The sequence below is a fragment of the Myxine glutinosa genome, chromosome 5, assembly GCF_964187855.1.
Source record: "Myxine glutinosa chromosome 5, kmMyxGlut1.1, whole genome shotgun sequence".
Lineage (NCBI taxonomy): Eukaryota > Metazoa > Chordata > Myxini > Myxiniformes > Myxinidae > Myxine > Myxine glutinosa.
Window position 1 is genome coordinate 28,702,955 of NC_136265.1, and position 19,167 is coordinate 28,722,121.

Below are 19,167 nucleotides of genomic sequence, written 5' to 3' on the forward strand. Positions count from 1 at the left end.
TACAACGACCACCTACAACACTATAAAGATGCCCTCTCCCGCGCCCGCTCTGCCTACTACTCTCAAATTATCCGCTCTGGCTCCGGAAACCCAAAAGCACTCTTCTCTACAATAAACAAACTCCTCAGCCCCCTGAACACCACCACCCAGTCATTCACAGTAGACAACTGCATCTCCTTCCTTTCATTCTTCCAACGCAAAATTGAAAACATATACAACAGCTTGACCACCGCCGCGCCCGCTCCCCCTCAAACCACCTGCCCCCCCTTATCCTGCCATCCCCTGTCTCAATTCTCCCCAGTCTCCCCTACTGACCTCTCTGAACTCCTCAAAGGAATGAAAACTGCCACCTGCACTCTTGAACCCATCCCCTCCAGCTTTGTCAAGGCCTCCCTTCCTGCTCTCTCTCCACTTATCATTGCAACAATAAACTCCTCCCTGTCTAAAGGCATCGTCCCACCGTCCCTCAAAATTGCTGCTGTTACCCCCATTCTGAAAAAACCTGGACTAAACCCTGACACCCTAAATAACTTCAGACCCATCTCCAACCTACCCTTTCTGTCAAAAGTTTTGGAACGCGCTGCACCCACTCAACTCAAACATCACCTCTCTACCAATAACCTCTATGAAACATTCCAATCCGGATTCCGCTCCAACCACAGTACTGAAACTGCTCTCCTCAAAATCACCAACGACCTTCTCCTCTCCTCTGACGCTGGCAACCTCAACATTATCATCCTCCTCGACCTTAGCGCCACCTTTGACACCATCGATCACACCATCCTCCTCACCCGACTTGAATCCACCTTTAACATTACCGGCACTGCCCTCTCTTGGATTAAATCATACCTCTCTGACAGACGCCGGTTCATCTCCATCAATAACTGCAAATCCCCCACTGCTCCCCTCCCCCAAGGCGTCCCCCAAGGTTCAGTTCTTGGCCCCCTCCTCTTCATCCTTTACCTGTCCCCCCTCGGTCACTTAATCCGCCGTCATGGTCTCCAATTCCACTGCTTCGCCGATGACATCCAGCTTTTCATCTCCACCAAGTCCATCTCCACCGCCACCCACTCTATCCTGACAAACTGCATCACTGAAATAAAATCCTGGCTTCAAATCAACTTCCTCAAACTTAACTATGATAAATCTGAAATAATCATCATTGGCCCAAAAACGCTCACCAAATCCACCCATAACTTTGCCCTCAACATCGACGGTTTCCCAGTATCCACCTCCCCTCACATCCGGAATCTTGGCATCATCTTTGACCAAACCCTCTCCTTCGACAAATACACTAAACAGATCACAAAGACAGCCTTCTTTCACCTGAAAAACATCGCCCGTCTCCATCCATCCCTCTCCTCCGTGGCTGCAGAAACCCTCATCCACGCCTTCATCACTTCCCGTCTGGACTACTGCAATAGCCTCCTTTATGGTTCACCCTCAACAATCACCAATAAACTCCAATACATTCAGAACTCCGCTGCCCGTCTACTCACCCATTCCCGGACCCGTGACCACATCACCCCCGTCCTTTACAAGCTTCACTGGCTCCCCATCTCCCAGAGAATCCAGTACGAAATCCTCCTCTTGACCTACAAAGCCCTCCATAACCTGGCCCCATCCTACCTGGCTGACCTCCTCTCCAGACACACTGCCACCCGCAACCTCCGCTCTGCTGGTACCAACCTCCTGACCCCCCCCCCCCCCCCCATCCGGACCAAATTCAGATCCTGGGGGGACAGGGCCTTCTCCATCGCTGCTCCCACCCTCTGGAACTCACTACCTCACACCATTAGAGACTCCTCCTCACTCACCACATTCAAAACATCACTCAAGACGCACCTGTTCAACACTGCATTCAACATTTAACCCACAGCATCTAACCCCTGACCATCTCCTCTCCTTCTCCCTCATTTGTGCTTTGAATATTTCCCTATTGATTCTTCTTTTTTGCAATTGTTTTTATGTTTTGCACTCTGTCAAAGCGTCTTTGGGCTTCCTGAAAAGCGCTATATAAAATAAATGCATTATTATTATTATTATTATTATTACTAGGGCGTGCCCGTACGTGGGTGCAAAAAAACATGCGTGCAAACAACAACAACAAAAAAAAACTTTGAAACCACGTGGCAGTAACGACCACAGAACCCCCCCCCCCCCCCCCTCTATTTACATGAAATGGTTTGGTCCATTCGCAAAGCCAAAGCGAACGGCTTGCGAGTACGGTAGAACCCCCCCCCCCCCTCTATTTACATGAAATGGTTTGGTCCATTCGCAAAGCCAAAGCGAACGGCTTGCGAGTACGGTGACCATACCTTGGGAACCACTGGTCCGATTAATTTCAAACCTTGAAAAGGCACATCCTCGGGTCCCCAGCAATATACCTGGCAAGTTTCAAGTATATCGGACCCGTGGTTGTCGAGAAACAGCGGTCACAGACAAACACACAGACACACACACATACAGAGATTACTGGAATTATAGATAGACAAGGGCATGCCCGTACTATATCTATATCTAAAATTATATCCCCCCCCTCTATTTACATGAAATGGTTTGGTCCAAAGCGAACGGCTTGCGAGTACGGTGACAATCCCCCCCCTCTATTTACATGAAATGGTTTGGTCCAAAGCGAACGGCTTGCGAGTGCGGTGACAATCCCCCCCCTCTATTTACATGAAATGGTTTGGTCCAAAGCGAACGGCTTGCGGAGTTTGGTAAAGAAATCGCCATCGCGTGCACAAAGGCGCAGGAAAGCGAAAGAATCGCAAATTAGTTTTAATTAGTTTTAAAACATAGTTTAACGCCCGAGCGAGTTTAACGCAATCGCAAATCGCATCGCAAAGCGAAAGAATCGCAAATTAGTTTTAATTAGTTTTAAAACATAGTTTAACGCCAACATAGCGCCAACATAGTTTGCCGACGGGAAATAAATGAATACGCTCTCAAATGTGCCATCCGAGGCAGAGTCTGTTCGCCACGTTCGGCACACGTGATAGCTCGCTGCTCTCTGATTGGTTGAATCGTTTTTGGACATAGCTCGGTAACTACTTCTGCGATTAATTTCAAACCTTGAAAAGGCACATCCTCGGGTCCCCAGCAATATACCTGGCAAGTTTCAAGTATATCGGACCGGTAGTTGTCGAGAAACAGCGGTCACAGACAAACATACAAACATACAAACATACACACAGAGATTGCTGGAATTATAGATAGATGTCTCCTGCGCCTTTGCTACCTCTTTCTTTGCAGCCTTCTTGGCTGCTTTATAACTTTCATGCTCTGCTTTTTCTGCTCCCGTACCCTTCGCCTTCTGCCACTCCTTGAACTTCTTCTTCTTCTCGTCGTCAACCCTCTTTCCAACTTCATCATCCCACCACCATGTTTCCCAGTGCCTCGGTGGTCCTTTTGTCTATCCACATACCTCACCAACGGCTCCCAACAGACTATCTTTCATTGACATCCAACCACGTTCAAGCTCAACCACATCATCCTCTACCTGACTCAGCCTCTCTTTTAATGCCTCCCTTACTGTCACCTCTTTCAACCTCCACACCTTTCACCCTTATGTCGCAGACAACCAAGTGGTGCTGTGAAACAGCCTCCTCCCCCGGGATCACCTTTGTGTCCCGGAGGTGCCCCCTATCTCGCCTACACACCATCAGGTAGTCAACGGTTGTCGTCGACCCACCCGACGTGTATGTAACAAGCTTATTATCCTCTTTCTGGAACTGAGTATTACAAATCAACAATTCAGCTCCATCAGCAAACTCCAAAATCCTTTCACCTTCTCCATTTCTCACACCATATCCGTAACCCCCATGAACTCCCTCAAAACCGTCCATACTCCTTCCCACATGTCCATTTAGGTCTCCTCCTACCACAACAACTTCCTCATCTTTCACGTTTTCCATCAGCTTCTCTATCGCACACCAGAACTTGTCCTTCTCTTCATCGCTCCGACCAACCTGCGGAGCATATCCTGAGATGACGTTCACCAAGAGCTTTCCAATCATCATTTTCACCATCATCAACCTATCACTCACTCTAGTCACACTCACCACACTGTCTACAAACTCCTCAGAAAACAGGACACCAACACCATTCATGCTTTCTGGGCACCCTTGCCACACAAACTTGTATTTTTGTCCCTGCCTACCCTTCACCATTCTCACACCACTTCCCTTCCATCTCGTCTCTTGCACACAACATATGTCCACTCTTCTTCTGATCAATACTTCCACCACTTCTCCTGATCTCCCTGTCATTGTCCCTACATTCCATGTCCCAAAGCTCACAAACCGATCTCCACTTCGGGCTGTACCCTGCCCATATGTAGTTGTAATTGTCATGGTTCTCTTTTTGAGGCAATGTTTTTATGGCCGGATGCCCTTCCTGACGCCAACCCTCTTAGTCGCCTCTTACGACACGCAGGGATACGGTATACCTATTCTAACCAGGGTACACACCGTACACACCGGTCCAAGTCAATTCATGTAAAAGCACAAGGATGGCCGAGTCGTCCTCCCAAATACATTACACATACAAACTCCTCCACAAGCTTGAGATCACCATTGATAACAAAGAAAAGGTTCGTTTACACTGCACGTTAAGTAGCTAAGATGGCCAGGCGTACAGAATGTAAATGCAACACTTTCGAAGGTGAGATCCTCAGTGAGCAGAAGCACTCGGAGCCCTCAAACACGTCGTGCAAACGAGCCTCAGGAAGCAGGAAATGAGGCCTCAAGCACGTCGTGCAAACGAGCCTCAGGAAGCAGGAAATGAGGCCTCAAGCACGTCGTGCAAACGAGCCTCAGGAAGCAGGACAGGAGGCCTCAAGCACATCGTGCAAACGTGCCTCAGGAAGCAGGAAAGGAGGCCTCAAGCACGTCGTGCAAACGCGCCTCAGGAAGCAGGAAAGGAGGCCTCAAGCACGTCGTGCAAACGAGCCTCAAGAAGAAAGAAAGGAGGCCTCAAGCACGTCGCGCAAACGAGCCTCAGGAAGCAGGAAAGGAGGCCTCAAGCACGTCGTGCAAACGAGCCTCAGGAAGCAGGAAAGGAGGCCTCAAGCACGTCATGCAAACGAGCCTCAGGAGGCAGGAAAGGAGGCCTCAAGCACGTCGTGCAAACGAGCCTCAGGAAGCAGGAAAGGAGGCCTCAAGCACGTCGTGCAAACGAGCCTCAGGAAGCAGGAAAGGAGGCCTCAAGCACGTCGTGCAAACGAGCCTCAGGAAGCAGGAAAGGAGGCCTCAAGCAAGTCGTGCAAACGAGCCTCAGGAAGCAGGAAAGGAGGCCTCAAGCACGTCGTGCAAACGAGCCTCAGGAAGCCTTGTGTTGTCCCTTCCTGGCTTGTTTAGCTGATGACGATGAAAGGAAGACCGACGAGGGTCGAGTTGAACCTTCCCGCGCTGAGATTGAATATCGTATACAACGTGTATTGAGTATTGTGATACGAATGTCTATCGAGAAGTGCAAATGACAAGCGTCAGGAGGTACCTGATCTGAAGAGAGGGATGTGAATTATTATTATTATTATTATTATTTTGTATACAAGATCGAGGCTCATGTAAGAGCCGACATTAATCACAAACAAACATAAACGGACACATAAAAATATCATAAAGGGAGCGGGAGACAAGATGGGGTGAGAGAGGGAAGCACACAAGTACAACAGTGGAGAACAGGGACATCGGGAGATCTGTGGGAGGGAGAGGGCAGGGGAAGGGGAGGGGGTGGGAGAGGGCAGGGGAAGGGGAGGGGGTCGGAGAGGGCAGGGGAAGGGGAGGGGTGGGAGAGGGCAGGGGAAGGGGAGGGGGTGGGAGAGGGCAGGGGAAGGGGAGGGGGTGGGAGAGGGCAGGGGAAGGGGTGGGGGTGGGAGAGGAATGAAACAAATGGACACTGGTGGTGAACAGCTGTTTTAAAGACCTGGAGGGAGGAGTGGGATTGAAGGGAGTGGGGGAGTTTGTTCCAGAGGTGGGAAAAAAGAGGAATGAAAGAGTGAAGGTGAGCAGAGATATCAGGTATGAAGATACTTGGCAGGGTAGCACAGTGTGGTGGTGTTGTTTGCTGTCTGAATGTAGAAAACACAAAGAACCGATGCAGTCTGATTTTCACCTGCCTGACTGCATTCTTATTCTCACATTGTTTCTTATTTGTGACATTTATTTTACGACGTCTTTACAAATCTTTATTTTCTGCAGGAATGCTGAGCCTATAGTATCAAATGCATCTGTTGATGAAGAGCTGCCAACTGGTGAGTGATATCTGATATCTCTTACAATTCTTCCTTCCTACATTCCCTGAACCCACCTGCATTCCACCTTTCCTCCAACGTTTTCAAACGGATCTCTGACTCCAAAATCACAAGAAACTCATTTTGCAATAAATGTTCGTTTTTCATAAATCGTCCAACACTTTCTAAAGTTCAAACTCACCCCTCCCGTCCTCATCTCCCCCATATCTCAACTCAGTGATATTCTGTCCATTGAGCTTTTTCTGTCACAATATCTGTTTTATGTTCATTTTTCCTCTTCTTTCCAGGATCTTCTGTCCGTCATGGTGAAGATGATGAGACGACTTCCAGTGACAGTAGTTATAGCAGAGCTGATCTTTGAGAGTACAAGGTGCAGCAGGTGGTGGTAAGCAAGACATTCAATTTCCTTTTTGTGTCTCCGTTACCGAAGTCGCCGGAGGCATTTTGTTTTCAGGTTGTCCGTCCGTCGGTCCGTGATATGTTTTCATTCCCGCGCCAACTTGAGAACTGCTGAAGGGATCTTAGTCAAACTTGGTGCAGGTATGTATAATGAGGTAAAGATTAACTGATTAGATTTTGGGGTCACGAGGTGAAAGGTCAGAGGTCATGTTTGGTAAAAAAAATCCTGTTACCACGATAACTTGTGAACCAGTGATGTGATCCTGTCCAAATCGAAGCACAACTGTGAATCCCGAGCTCAACATCACAGCAAGTGGTGTTGTAAATCCAGAGCTCAACAGCAATCAGGTATGCATTGAACTTGTAGTTGTTGAGGTAAATATACAAGGTCATACTAATCATCAGTGACTGGTACATTTTTAAAGTACTAGGGCATGCCCGTACTATATCTATATCTAAAATTATATCCCCCCCTCTATTTACATGAAATGGTTTGGTCCATGAAATGTTTTGGTCCATTCGCAACGCCAAAGCGAACGGCGAACGCTTTACATGAAATGGTTTGATGCATGAAATGTTTTGGTCCATTCGCAACGCCAAAGCGAACGGCGAACGGCTTGCGAGTACAGTGACAATCCCCCCGGGGTTTTTATTAGTTTTAAAACATAGTTTAACGCCAACATAGCGCCAACATAGTTTGCAAACGTGAAATAAATGAATACGCTCTCAAATGTGCCATCCGAGGCAGAGTGTGTCCGCCACGTTCGGCACACGCGATAGCTCGCTGCTCTCTGATTGGTTGAATCGTTTTTTGGACATAGCTCGGTAAGTAATTGTCCGATTAATATGAAACCTTGAAAAGGCACATCCTCGGGTCCCCAGCAATATACCTGGCAAGTTTAAAGTATATCGGACCCGTGGTTGTCGAGAAACAGCGGTCACAGACAAACAAACAAACGTACAAACGTACAAACAAACACACAGAGATTACTGGAATTATAGATAGATTGCATATATTTGGGTTGAGTAAACCGAAATATATGCTTTTCCGAAAAAGTAGGTCAAGGACCCAAATCATACATCAGGTGAACAACGTCAGTGCAGGAACACTATTATTATGCAAGAACATCTTAGAAGGCCAAGTGGTCTTTGAGATTTCGCATTAGCAAAATTGAGTGATGACAAAAAACGTCGTGTTTTTAAACGGTGAAGCCACTTCAATATGTCACCGTACGTCCGTCAAATATGAAGAAGAAGATCCTTCATAACCCACTGTGTTTAATTCTGAAGCGTTCTGAAGGACAATTCTAATGGGTTCCAAACGGTTATTCAAAAGTGTAATTCTAATGGGTTCAAAAGGGTAATTCTAAAGGGTAATTCTAAAGGGTAATTCAAAAGTGTAATTCTAATGGGTTCTAAAGGGTAATTCCAAAGGGTGATTCTAAAGGGTAATTATATTGGGGTTTAAAGAGCAATTCTAATGGGTTTCATTTGTTTCTTGACTTTGCCTATTTCATATTCAAATTTCAAACTGAACTGCTTCCTTTGGACATGGGTGCAATTTGTTTTTCAGACCGCCATTTGACATTGACCTTTAACTTGGTGGGTATGATGCAAATCAAGTGTAAATGCATCAGTAGTGTATATATGTTGCTTCTGGGACACTCTCATTTTCCCATTGACTTGCATGTTAATTTTTCCCCTCCCTCATTGCCCCTAAACACCTCTATTTCTCTCACCCTGTTCTTTACGAACCTTCTAACCTTTTGACATGTTATCCTTATTCATTAGACCACTTAAACAATGGTCGTTCTGTGTGAACCTGTGATCCTTCTGACCTTATGGACCTTTTAACCTTTTACTCTTAATATCATCTGGTGAATCATCTTTGGCCCACTCAAACAACGACCCTACAAATATTTGTTTATGCGTGGGAAATAATTTAATTCTCTTGCCACTCCCTTCACCATCTAATATATTAACAAAAAAGATGTTTGAGTTTGGTTCTTTATTAAGATATTTTAACTGAGCTGAGATAAAATGGTAAACCTCCCTCAATGTTCTTGTTTGAGCGCCTCCAGTGCCACATACCATTTTTAAATTAAAGTATATATTTTCCTGACAACCATCAAAGTTTTCCGTCCACTCAAAAATATTTCCATCTTTTTTACCCAATTCACCGGTATTTAAATTAATTCTCTTATTTGTTTTGTAAATTGTTTTACCAGTTGTCTTTTCAATTATACCTATTTGATATTTTTCACATTCGTTATGTTTACCATTTATATACCAAGGTTGATTACACCTCCACTCTTTAGTCTGGTTGGTACTTGGTTCTATCATTTATATAATAGTAAAAAAGGCGGCGGTAGCCCGTTAAAATCCCTAACCCCCCTTTTTAACTTATCACTTATATACTTATATAACCATAAGGGAGACTATCAATTCCATTTTCTAAAATAAACCTCTTATCATCAAAAGCCCCCAATGCTTTCTTATTCACCTCTTCTGAATATAATTTATGTTTATAACTTCTTATTCCATTAATCTTTCTAAACTCTTCTTTCTTTGTTGTTAAACAGTTATAATAATCCTTAAAGTTTATTGTTTCTTTAATGACATTTTTCTTTATGCCTTTTAACTTCTTATCAGTTTTTTCAACGTTATTCACAATGTATTTATAAGCATAAGCCTTAGACCTCAATCCCACAAATTCACTCATGACATTTCCTCCTAATTCATCCTTAAACTTTCCAATCACCTTTTTATTTTTAGAAGAGAACAACTCACTCTCTGGACTGTAATTACTAGTGTCATAGATATTAATGTCCTTTATCATGTCTGAATAAACATCATCAGTATTAATTTGCAAAATAAAACTATCTGTATCCATATAAAGTAGATTAACATCATTTTGATATTTCTTCCTCAAGTTATTATAAAAGTAATCATACATTAATGACTTTGATAAATCAAGAATTGATGTTCCAATATAAATAGGTTTGTCCATTTCAATACTCTCTTTAATCAAATGGATCGCACAAAAGTTCTCAGTAAAGACCTCAGCTCTAGTAAAACTCGGTCTATTAATTAATTTTGATGCTTGTTTCCAAGATGTTGATAGTCTGATATTTTGTCTTTTTCTCACATTTTCCATGGTCTTACCAAAGACCGCATTATTCATCAATTTATAAAAGTCTTTCTCAAAATCTGTTTTTGACTCTGTTCTTCTTTGTGTATTAAAATCAATGTACCCCTTCAACCAATGACTTTGATTGAACTTTAGAACCCTATGGATCTTCTCTACTCTTAGACCTTTTGATAAATATTGTCGCAAATTTCTTTGGTGTAGAACATAATTTTTCTTGTTATATAATGTAGTAAGTAATTTTTCTGTTGATTCACCTATATTAAATGATTGTTGATAATCACTTAACCACTCCTTCTTTGGACTTTCCTTTTCACAAGCAAATGGGAGATCTTTGTGTAGGTTATGAAGTTCCTCTGGATATTTCAAATCGACCTCAAAATAATAACCAACCTTTGAATCATCCAATTCTTTTTGTGTAGAGATACATACATCTTGTAAAACCTTTTTGTAATCTTTTTCCTTTACCCATCTAAGTTTTCCATAAGGAAGAGCCTGAGACATTGCCCAGCCATACAGGTTGTTCGCATCATAATACATCAAGTAGGAGCTCTCTACCGATGGATCATAATTTGGAATGTACTTGTTATTTGCTTTAGCATATCTCTTTGAACAGACTTGTGAAATTCCTCCTCTCTTTGCCTTTTCAATCATCAAAAGCATATCAACATCGGTTATCAAATCCAAATCTTGTTTTGTCATTTTTAACATCGCGCTCCAAGCCAATCCAGGAGCAGTGTAATAGTGAGCAGGATCCAATCCATATCCAGAATGACAGATTGTTCTGAAAGCCTCAAACACATCAGCCAACAAAAGCACATCAGTTTTGAGGTACAAATCGTGATACTCACCAAGATTCTTAATGTTATATTTTTTCCAAACATTTTGTGCGTGTACATAATCTTTATCAGATATATGACTATTATTTAATTTGTTATAGAAATTTTCTTTTAAAGGAAGTTGTGTTTCATTGAATCTCTCAAATGAGTCCATATAGTCATAGGGGTAAATTCCCTTTTGTGTTAGAAAATCTTTATCTAAAAAATACTCTGAAAGACATGGAAACTCTTTTAGATTTTGAACCAAGTTAGCCAATGGACTTGCCATGAATTTAAATGTATCAAGAAATCTGATATGAGTAATAGGAGATGTGTGAATTGTTTTTGTGAATGAAATGTATTTCTGATCCGTGTTTGGAATTGCTGAGATACTTCCAGAAGTCTTTGAGAGTTCCTTGATAAATAGATGTGTATCATAATGAGCGTTGTTATGAAGAAAGACAGGAATGAAAGAGGGGAGTTGATAATTAATATTACAACTTTGATGAGCCGGACCTCTATATTTACCAGTGAGATGACAATGGTCTCTAACCTTTAGACCTTTACCAATTTTCTCCTCACAAATATGACAGACATTGTTTTTTATAAATTCCCTTTTTTCTTTACTTGTTAAGGACATTGGTTTATTGGTTTCTCTCATTATCTTGGTTAATCGAACACAGTCTTTTTCTAGTCGTTTCACAAACTCCTCTGGGGTATTTGAGCCTCTATACATCTCTAACTTGTTATATTTATCACCAACGGATGATTTGATATAATAACAAAAACCACAAGGAGTATGTTTTTGATATTTATTTGTGTATGATTATTTTGGATCTGGAGAAGCAGTATCAATTTTTTCTAAAATACTTTCAAAATCAGCATATATAACAAATGGATGTTTTATTGTTTTCTTTTCATCTTTGAATGTGATCTTTGAGCCTTTTTTAGGCATGTTGATTACCGTTGATTTATGTTCACCACAATAATTTGAATGTTTATCTAATCTTTCTTGTGTATGGAAGAAGTTAAGACAACGCATACAAGTATATATTTTATTTGTTCTTTTACATACTTGTGGTTTTATTAATTTTGCAATATCTTTGATGTATGTATAATGTGCATTTTCGTCTGAATTAAAACATAGAAGATTAATATGAGTTTGTTTACAATTGTTAGAAAGCTTTAAAACCTGAATGTTGTTTGTTTCTGTTAGACCATAAACATTAACTGATAAATTATTCATCTTTTCAAATTTAGGAATATCATTTAAAGTCATCGGAAACTTTAGATATTTCGTATTTAATGTATTCTCATATTTTTTATAACTAGGGCGTGCCCGTACGTGGGTGCAAAAAAACATGCGTGCAAACAACAACAACAAAAAAAAACTTTGAAACCACGTGGCAGTAACGACCACAGAACCCCCCCCCCCCTCTATTTACATGAAATGGTTTGGTCCATTCGCAAAGCCAAAGCGAACGGCTTGCGAGTACGGTAGAACCCCCCCCCCCCTCTATTTACATGAAATGGTTTGGTCCATTCGCAAAGCCAAAGCGAACGGCTTGCGAGTACGGTGACCGTGCGCCAATCCCCCCCCCCCCCCCCCTCTATTTACATGAAATGGTTTGGTCCATTCGCAAAGCCAAAGCGAACGGCTTGCGAGTACGGTGACCATACCTTGGGAACCACTTGTCCGATTAATTTCAAACCTTGAAAAGGCACATCCTCGGGTCCCCAGCAATATACCTGGCAAGTTTCAAGTACATCGGACCGGTAGTTGTCGAGAAACAGCGGTCACAGACAAACACACAGACACACACACATACAGAGATTACTGGAATTATAGATAGACTAGGACGTGCCCGTACGTGGGTGCCCGTTCCTTGCCAAAAAAAAATAAAAAAATGTCTTCGCCCATGCATGCATGGGCGTGCCCATGGGCCCATGGGCGTGCCCCTAAGTGCGTGATGTGACCGTACAATGAATGTATCGTCCCGACGCCGTAGCTCGGATGGCGCTGCAGTTAATCGGGCCTGTATCGGCAGAGTTATTATAAACGTGTACTACAATCGATCGTACCTTACAGCGTCTGCTCGCCACGTTCAGCATCAGTACGTCGTCACTATGACTATCCGTAAGTCCGGAAGTGACGTCCTCATTTGACTGTCCGGAAGGTCGCATATCGCAGTTACGATGAATCGCAAATTAGTTTTAATTAGTTTTAAAACATAGTTTAACGCCAACATAGCGCCAACATAGTTTGCCAACGTGAAATAAATGAATACGCTCTCAAATGTGCCGTCCGAGGCAGAGTCTGTTCGCCACGTTCGGCACACGTGATAGCTCGCTGCTCTCTGATTGGTTGAATCGTTTTTTGGACATAGCTCGGTAACTACTTCTCCGATTAATATGAAACCTTGAAAAGGCACATCCTCAGGTCCCCAGCAATATATCTGGCAAGTTTCAATTAGATCGGACCCGTGGTTGTCGAGAAACAGCGGTCACAGACACACACACACACACACACACACACACACACACACACACACACACACACACACACACACACACACACACACACACATAGATAGATGGGATACTCTTTCACCATGAAAATGTGGAGGATGTAAGTGTGCTAAAATAGACCAGAGAAAACATTTATCGTCTTTATTTTTGATATTGATAACTGCTTTTCTGTTTTTGATAACACTGGGTAAATCAATGTAAGAAGAAGCTTTTAGAGGATCTGATTTAAGAATATGAATGTCTATGTAAATAATTTTTCCTATATTGAATCCACTTCCTACGATTGAATTATCCACATCTTGCTCTTGTTTAATAAGTTCATCATAGACTCCTGATGTTTTAAAATCTTGATATGAAGATATAAAGTGTGGCTCAGTTCTCATGTATGGTGTATCTATAACTCCTTCATCCTTTGTCATTTCTAATTTTACCCCCATATAAAATTTAAGTGGTTTCATTTCTTTTAGTGTTTTTTCAATCAATGTTTGAAGAGCACGTTTGACTATTTCTACAGCATCAACTAGAGACTTTGGTTCGGGAGGTTTGAAGTTAAAGATTCGAATCCTGATATGTCTTTTGAAAGCGAGGTCCAAAGTGGTGATTATGTCCGAATAGTCACTCAGCTGTGCACGGATAGTCTTGCTGTCCAACTCCTTCAGGCTGTCAACAATCAGCTTCCTCTTCCTCTTCGCCTTCGTCTCCTTCACTGCTTGGCCGAGCAGAAAAGTGAGCGTCAAAGCAGAAAGATATCTTTACATACAAACATGTTGCCCCGTCAAGGACGCCATTTACGTCGATGGGTTCCGATCACAGGTGCCACTGACCAGTAACATCAATGGGTTCCAAAGCAAACGCCTCTTTCTCGTTCGGAACCAGCGTGGTCTGGTCGGCAACAGCAACAGCTGGAAGGGGTTCCCCAGCATTGTCCGAATGTGGGCTCGGTGGTCCAGCGTCTACACAACAACCACAAATACATTTGGGTAAGCCACAAACCATTCTAAAGTCGACCTAAACAAAAAGCATGTCAACATATAGCCAAATCAACATTCAAATTGGTTATTCTGTACTGTACAAGGAACAAGCTGTGCTGGACAAGGAGAAATAAACTGGAATCTTAGCCAAAGATAAAAATGCTTTGAACACATCGAGATGTAAAACCATATACAAGACTCAAACCTGAGAAATCGTCCTCCACCTCATCCCCTGGCTCAGCAGGCATACCAACATCTCCTTCCGTCGTGGCAGGGGGGTCGTCAAAAATGCCTCCCCCTTTTGTCTGAAGGAGGTTATCTCCTGCCGGCGGTGACAGAAAAGGACAAATGACTAAAAATCAAGGTATCCCAAAGGATATTATATTACCTCAAGCAGTTCGTACGAAATACATGACTGCAAATAAGTCAAATACAAATGGCTATAGCATGTGCTTGCAAGTTTGGTGTGGCATGTGTGGCTGGGAGGTGGGACGGTATAGGGTGTGGTGGTGGCGTGAGAGGGAGGAGTAGCTGGGACACGAGGGGGAGGAGGTAGCTGGGACACGAGGGGGAGGAGGTAGCTGGGACGTGAGGGGAGGGGGTAGCTGGGACACGAGGAGGGGGAGGTAGCTGGGACGCGAGGCAGAGGGGGTAGCTGGGACACGAGGGGGAGGGGGTAGCTGGGACACGAGGGGGAGGAGGTAGCTGAGACGCGAGGGGAGGGGTAGCTGGGACGCGAGTGGGGGAGGGGCAAGGGAGAGGCTCCACAATGAGCCTCAAAAATAGCTTCAAATAAATAAAAAACTGCGTTCATCTTATTGCATTTGCCAAAACTAAAGTTGTTTGTGAAAGTGCAGCTTCTCTCGAATATAAAATACAGGGCATCCACAAAGTCGCGCATCATAGGCAAAACATCTATTTGTAAAGTTTGCGACATCAGTTGTTCGAAATGTGTCCGACCAATCTCAAAACATGTCAAACGGAAAAGCAGGTTTCTCTGAATGTTCTTCAACATATCCGGGCTAATTGTTGAATTAAATAATTTAATTTCCTCTGATAAATAATCAATTAAATAATTTCCCATGATGTGCGACTGTGTGGTCACCCTGTAATTCAAGATAGACATGATACACCGAATAGAATGTACAAAACGCTCATGGGAAAGCAAATCGCAGTGCACGTACGTAGAATCCCTCCATCTCCACCAAAGTCATCATCCTTGGCAGGCTCATTGTATTGGAGGGGGTCTGGAGCAGGGGCATCGATGCTCTGCTCGGCGTCCAGCAATAAGGCTGAGGTTCCGGCTCCAACTAATATGTCAAAAGTGCTTCCCTCACGTACCTCCTCTCGCTCATCACCGCCAAATCCCGCTGCAGCAAAGAGGTGAAACGAGCGGTAGTGAGGATCCAAGAGTTGGGGGGGGGGGGGGGGGGGGTGCAGCTGAACAATATGAAATGCTGTGCAGAAAAAGTGAAGACGAGGAGTGAGGATACAGACCAAAGCCCTCATCCTGTATGAGCGGAAGATTCCCCACGTCCTCTCTCATGGTTATCTCCTCGGCACGGCTCTGGTTCAAGGTGAACTGCTGCGCGACGTCGATTTCCCTGCAGACGTGGCCAACAGACGCTCGTTTACTTCACGGGTACAGCACATCTGCGTCATCTTACTTCACCACAGCGGCCTGCTCTCCAAGGCCCATACGTGTGCCTCTATACATATACCCATACATATACACATACATATACACATATCGTGTGCCTGTATACATATACACATACATATACACATATCGTGTGCCTGTATACATATACACATATCGTGTGCCTGTATACATATACACATACATATACACATATCGTGTGCCTGTATACATATACACATACATATACACATATACACAGCCTTCATTGGTCATGTCCTGAGAGCTTAAAACAATAACTGTGCAAGTGAATTGAGGAAAGGTAGAGAAGAAGGGAAGGTAGGGGGATGGAGTGTTAGGAAAAGGAGGATGGAAAGAGGTAGCAGAAATGGATGGGGTAGGGGGAGAGAGGGGGGGTGGGTTGTGGTACATGGGGAGAGAGGGGGAGATTGTGGTACATGGGGAGAGAGGGGGAGATTGTGGTACATGGGGAGAGAGGGGGAGATTGTGGTACATGGGGAGAGAGGGGGAGATTGTGGTACATGGGGAGAGAGGGAGAGATTGTGGTACATGGGGAGAGAGGGGGAGATTGTGGTACATGGGGAGAGAGGGGGAGATTGTGGTACATGGGGAGAGAGGGGAGATTGTGGTACATGGGGAGAGAGGGGGAGATTGTGGTACATGGGGAGAGAGGGGAGATTGTGGTACATGGGGAGAGAGGGGGAGATTGTGGTACATGGGGAGAGAGGGGGAGATTGTGGTATATTGCTATTGGGGGAATGAGCGAGAGCGGACGGGGGGGGGTTTGGGGGTGGGGGGGGATGGGTGTCCAAGATTCTTCCCCTTTTTGTATAGGCCCAACATCAGCACACAACTAACCCCTCTTCCTCTGCCAAACTTAAAATGATACAGAAATAACTTGATTATATTTTATATGAAGCATCCAGCTAGGGCTGGCAGGGTGGCCTAGGCCCACACTCGCCTCGGTTCGAATCCCGCCCCAGCTATAAACTCTCATCCCGGCGATTCATCAATGTCTGTGCGCGCCGTCCCTCCGATGGACGTTAAGCCGGCTGTCCCCTGTGCCGGCATTCGTTGGTATTCCTGCCATAACTTTAGTCGAACACCAGGCCTGGCAAGCTGGTTCGTGAAAGACTTGCGCCAACATTCCCCCCCTGACCAACCTCACAAGTCGGAATAATCGTGGCCCTTAGAGGAGAAGAAGATCCTCGAGATCAAGCTGAGAATGATCCCATTGAATTCCCAAATAAAGAGAACACTCTCAAGTACAGTACATGTTTTGATACGAATAAAATGGCGACAACGCTTGATGTTTGCATTGGGAGCTGCACCGGATAAACACCGCGGTGCTAAGACCTCCCACTGCAACCACAGAAAGGCAGCGGATATCGAACTGAGGCCTACATAAAGCTACACGTACCTGGGACTCGCACAAGGCCGCACAGCCTGAGGGTCCGTAAGGAGGCCCCAATTATCGCCAGCCTTTCCTCCCCGCCGTCCAAAGAGACTGGCGGGGAATCCGAGCGCGGCGAGGACGTGGTAAACAAACGCCGCGCCACGCAGGCCAAACTAAGATGGCGGCGCTATCGCTTTCCCGCTAAAACCGTTTCAAACGGAACATTAAATAGTGCGCGCACTTTCACGGGTTCTCGAGACTCTGGGATTAGGAAAACATTTTTCGTTTGTGTAACACGCGATATATCGCCGAGGTGTACGTCTTTTATTACGCGGACAGCGATGGCGTCGTTATGAATTTCGAAAACTCAGGAGATGAGGCGGAGGGATACACAGATTGGGATCGTTGCAAGTCGTCTGTGAGGAATCAGCACGCTGAGTTTTTAATTCATATGAAGCCTCCAGGGCAGATTCAGGAACTGTAAGGTTACAGTACTGGTTTTCAGGGCATGTGTACTGATGATGGACGTGAGAGATTCTTAATCCGGGAAATTACCACGAAGCAAAGCGAAAGTAAGGTTAGGCATTCGGGTGCGTGTCTGCATTTTTAAAATTCATTTGGTCGACAACCGTTGGTCCGATTGACATGAAATTTCACCACAGGAATGGCTCCGCCTGTATAAAAAATTTTATTCATAATTATGACGTCATAGGTCACGTGATACGGACGCCATCTTGGGAAAAACGGTACACCTCCATATCTCCGAAACAGCTCAATGGAAAAAAATTGAAAAACAAGGCTCATTGTGAAGTACTCACCATGGGGAATAAGATATGTCAATGATGATGTCATCGGTGCCTTCGTTATAACGTCATAATGACTTCGTTATTGACCTCCGCTTCCGGTCCGGTCCGGAGAGGACGCTGGCGTCGCTTGCTCGCCGCTTCTCTTACTGGACCATTGTCCGTATCTTGCTTTTCTGGTGGTCGTGGTGGATTTTTGGCCATTGAGTCTGCCCTCTGCATGGTCCCGGCTCTGCTCTGCTGCTCCTAGCTTCACCTGCTCGGCTCCTTCGCTGTGTTCCTCGGGCCTGCTCCCGTGGGTTGTGCCCATTGTTTGCAGCGGTGGTGATGGCGGTTTGCCGCCGTGATCTTGATTAACGGCGGCGGTCGTTTGCCGCTGCATTTGCCGCTTTGCCTCCTCAACCTTGGCCTCGTGCTCGTCTCTTCGCTCCTGTCTGCCCTCTGCATGGTCCCGGCTCTGCTCCTAGCTTCACCTGCTCGGCTCCTTCGCTGTTTCCTCGGGCCCGCTCCCGTGGGTTGTGCCTATTGTTTGCAGCGGTGGTGGTGGCGGTTTGCCGCCGTGATCTTGATTAGTGGCGGCGGTCGTTTGCCGCTGCATTTGCCGCTTGCCTCCTCAACTCTGGCCTCGTGCTCGTCTCTTCGCTCCTGTCTGCCCTCTGCTCGGTCCCGGCTATGCTTCACCTGCCCGGCTCCTTCGCTGTTTCCTCGGGCCCGCTCCCATGGGTTGTGGCCATTGTTTCACTCCTCAACCTTGGCCTTGTGCTCGTCTCTTCGCTCCTGCTGGCATGGCTTTGCGGTACTCCGCCGCAAGGCTTCTCCTGCTTAATACCCGCTCCACCCCATCATGCATCGCTGCAATCAAATCCAATGGGCTCCTGCGTCGACCCAGGTACATTCACCGTGGCTCCGGTCGTAAGTTTGTTTATTTACAATCAGGTCACTCCATCCCCGTCCTCTGGTCGGCTCAGCGCACTCCCACTCATCGTCCCAGCACACCTGGTCACAACAACGCACACAATCGCACCTCCTGTCTGCGAACCCCGGCCAAATCACCTGAATTCATACCCGCCGTACAAAACAACATCAATCTCACCCTGTTCAATACCCAGTCCCTCAACAACACATGCCTCATCCTGAACGACTACATCCTGGAAAATAAAGTGGACTTTCTCTGTCTCACTGAGACC

The 19,167-nt window shown here is 45.0% G+C and overlaps 1 protein-coding gene across 1 annotated transcript; it reads right to left on the bottom strand.

The window, feature by feature from the left end:
* Nucleotides 1-6,019: 6,019 nt before the first annotated feature.
* On the bottom strand, nt 6,020-17,395 carry LOC144892091 (double-strand-break repair protein rad21 homolog). Its single transcript, XM_078777263.1, has 7 exons — nt 17,202-17,395; nt 15,619-15,725; nt 15,306-15,491; nt 14,327-14,443; nt 13,975-14,103; nt 13,225-13,856; nt 6,020-6,073 (listed from the first exon to the last, which is right to left on the bottom strand). Exons 2-7 carry the CDS (start codon nt 15,665-15,667, stop codon nt 6,020-6,022), a joined length of 1,167 nt encoding a protein of 388 aa, XP_078633389.1. The 5' UTR covers nt 15,668-15,725; nt 17,202-17,395.
* Nucleotides 17,396-19,167: the final 1,772 nt, after the last annotated feature.